The sequence below is a fragment of the Eimeria mitis genome, genomic scaffold, assembly GCF_000499745.2.
Source record: "Eimeria mitis Houghton genomic scaffold, Emh_scaff1087, whole genome shotgun sequence".
NCBI lineage: Eukaryota > Apicomplexa > Conoidasida > Eucoccidiorida > Eimeriidae > Eimeria > Eimeria mitis.
In genome coordinates, this window is record NW_013567521.1 from 10,313 (window position 1) to 11,303 (window position 991).

General features: G+C 56.9%; 1 protein-coding gene across 1 annotated transcript in view; it reads left to right on the forward strand.

Annotated features, from left to right (window-relative positions):
- Window positions 1-991, forward strand: part of EMH_0029090 (uncharacterized protein) — a gene marked incomplete at both ends in the record, with an annotated part of 10,330 nt that overhangs the window by 7,992 nt on the left and 1,347 nt on the right. The window contains 2 exons of the mRNA XM_013494244.1: window positions 329-526; window positions 674-791. Of these exons, the coding sequence (XP_013349698.1) occupies window positions 329-526; window positions 674-791 (316 nt within the window). The remainder of the gene's footprint in view (window positions 1-328; window positions 527-673; window positions 792-991) is intronic.

A 991-nucleotide genomic window follows, 5' to 3' on the forward strand; every position in this document is an offset into this window, starting at 1 on the left:
GTGCTGCTGTTGGTGGTGGTGGTGGTGGTGGTGCTGCTGTTGGTGGTGGTGGTGGTGGTGCTGCTGCTGCTGCTGCTGTTGGTGGTGGTGGTGGTGGTGCTGCTGGTGCTGGTGCTGCTGCTGCTGTTGGTGCTGCTGCTGCTGCTGCTGTTGGTGCTGCTGTTGCAGTTGGTGCTTCTGCTGGTGTTGGTAGTGCTGCTGCTGTTGGTGCTGCTGCTGGCGACTAAAGGAATTTCGCTTGCACTTGCTTCTGCTGCTGCTGCTGCTGCTGCTGTTGCTGCTGCTGCTGCTGCTGCTGCTGCTGCTGCTGCTGCTGCTGCTGCTGCAGGGGAGGCCTCAGAATTTCTTCCTTTCCACCTGCCCGGAGCCTCGCAGCAAAATGCTGCAGCAGCGGGCAGCCAAGCTGCAGCAGCAGCTGCAGCAGCAGCAGCAGCAGCAGCAGCAGCAGCAGCTAGACCCTAAACCCCAGCAGCAGCAGGACGACTCGAAGCCTCGCTACATTACGTGGAAAGATCTGCTGCACCAAGTGCGTCTAGGGTTTAGGGTTTAGGGTTTAGGGTTTAGGGTTTGTGCGAAGCGGTAGAAACAAGCGGTTGAATCCTAATATCTAGGGTTTCAAATGAGGGTTTAGGGTTTAGGGTTTAGGGTTTAGGGTTTAGGGTTTGTGCTTCAGGTGGTACAGCGGGCGTCTGTTGGTTACTGCGGGGCGTTGCTGCTGCCCGAGGAGCAGCAGCGAGCGGAGCTGCTGCTGCTGCTGCCTTTCTTTAAACCCTCAAAAGAAGTTTATGGAGGTAACCACGAGGGTTTAGGGTTTAGGGTTTAGGGTTTAGGGTTTAGGGTTTAGGGTTTGGGGGAGGGGTTTTTAGAGCGGAGAGTTGCGGTTTGTCTAGAGACCCCGTGTTGCTATTCTTCCTGCTGCTGCTGCTGCTGCTGCTTCTGCTTCTGCTGCTGCTGCTGCTGCTGCTGTTGCTGCTGCTGCTGCTGCTGCTGC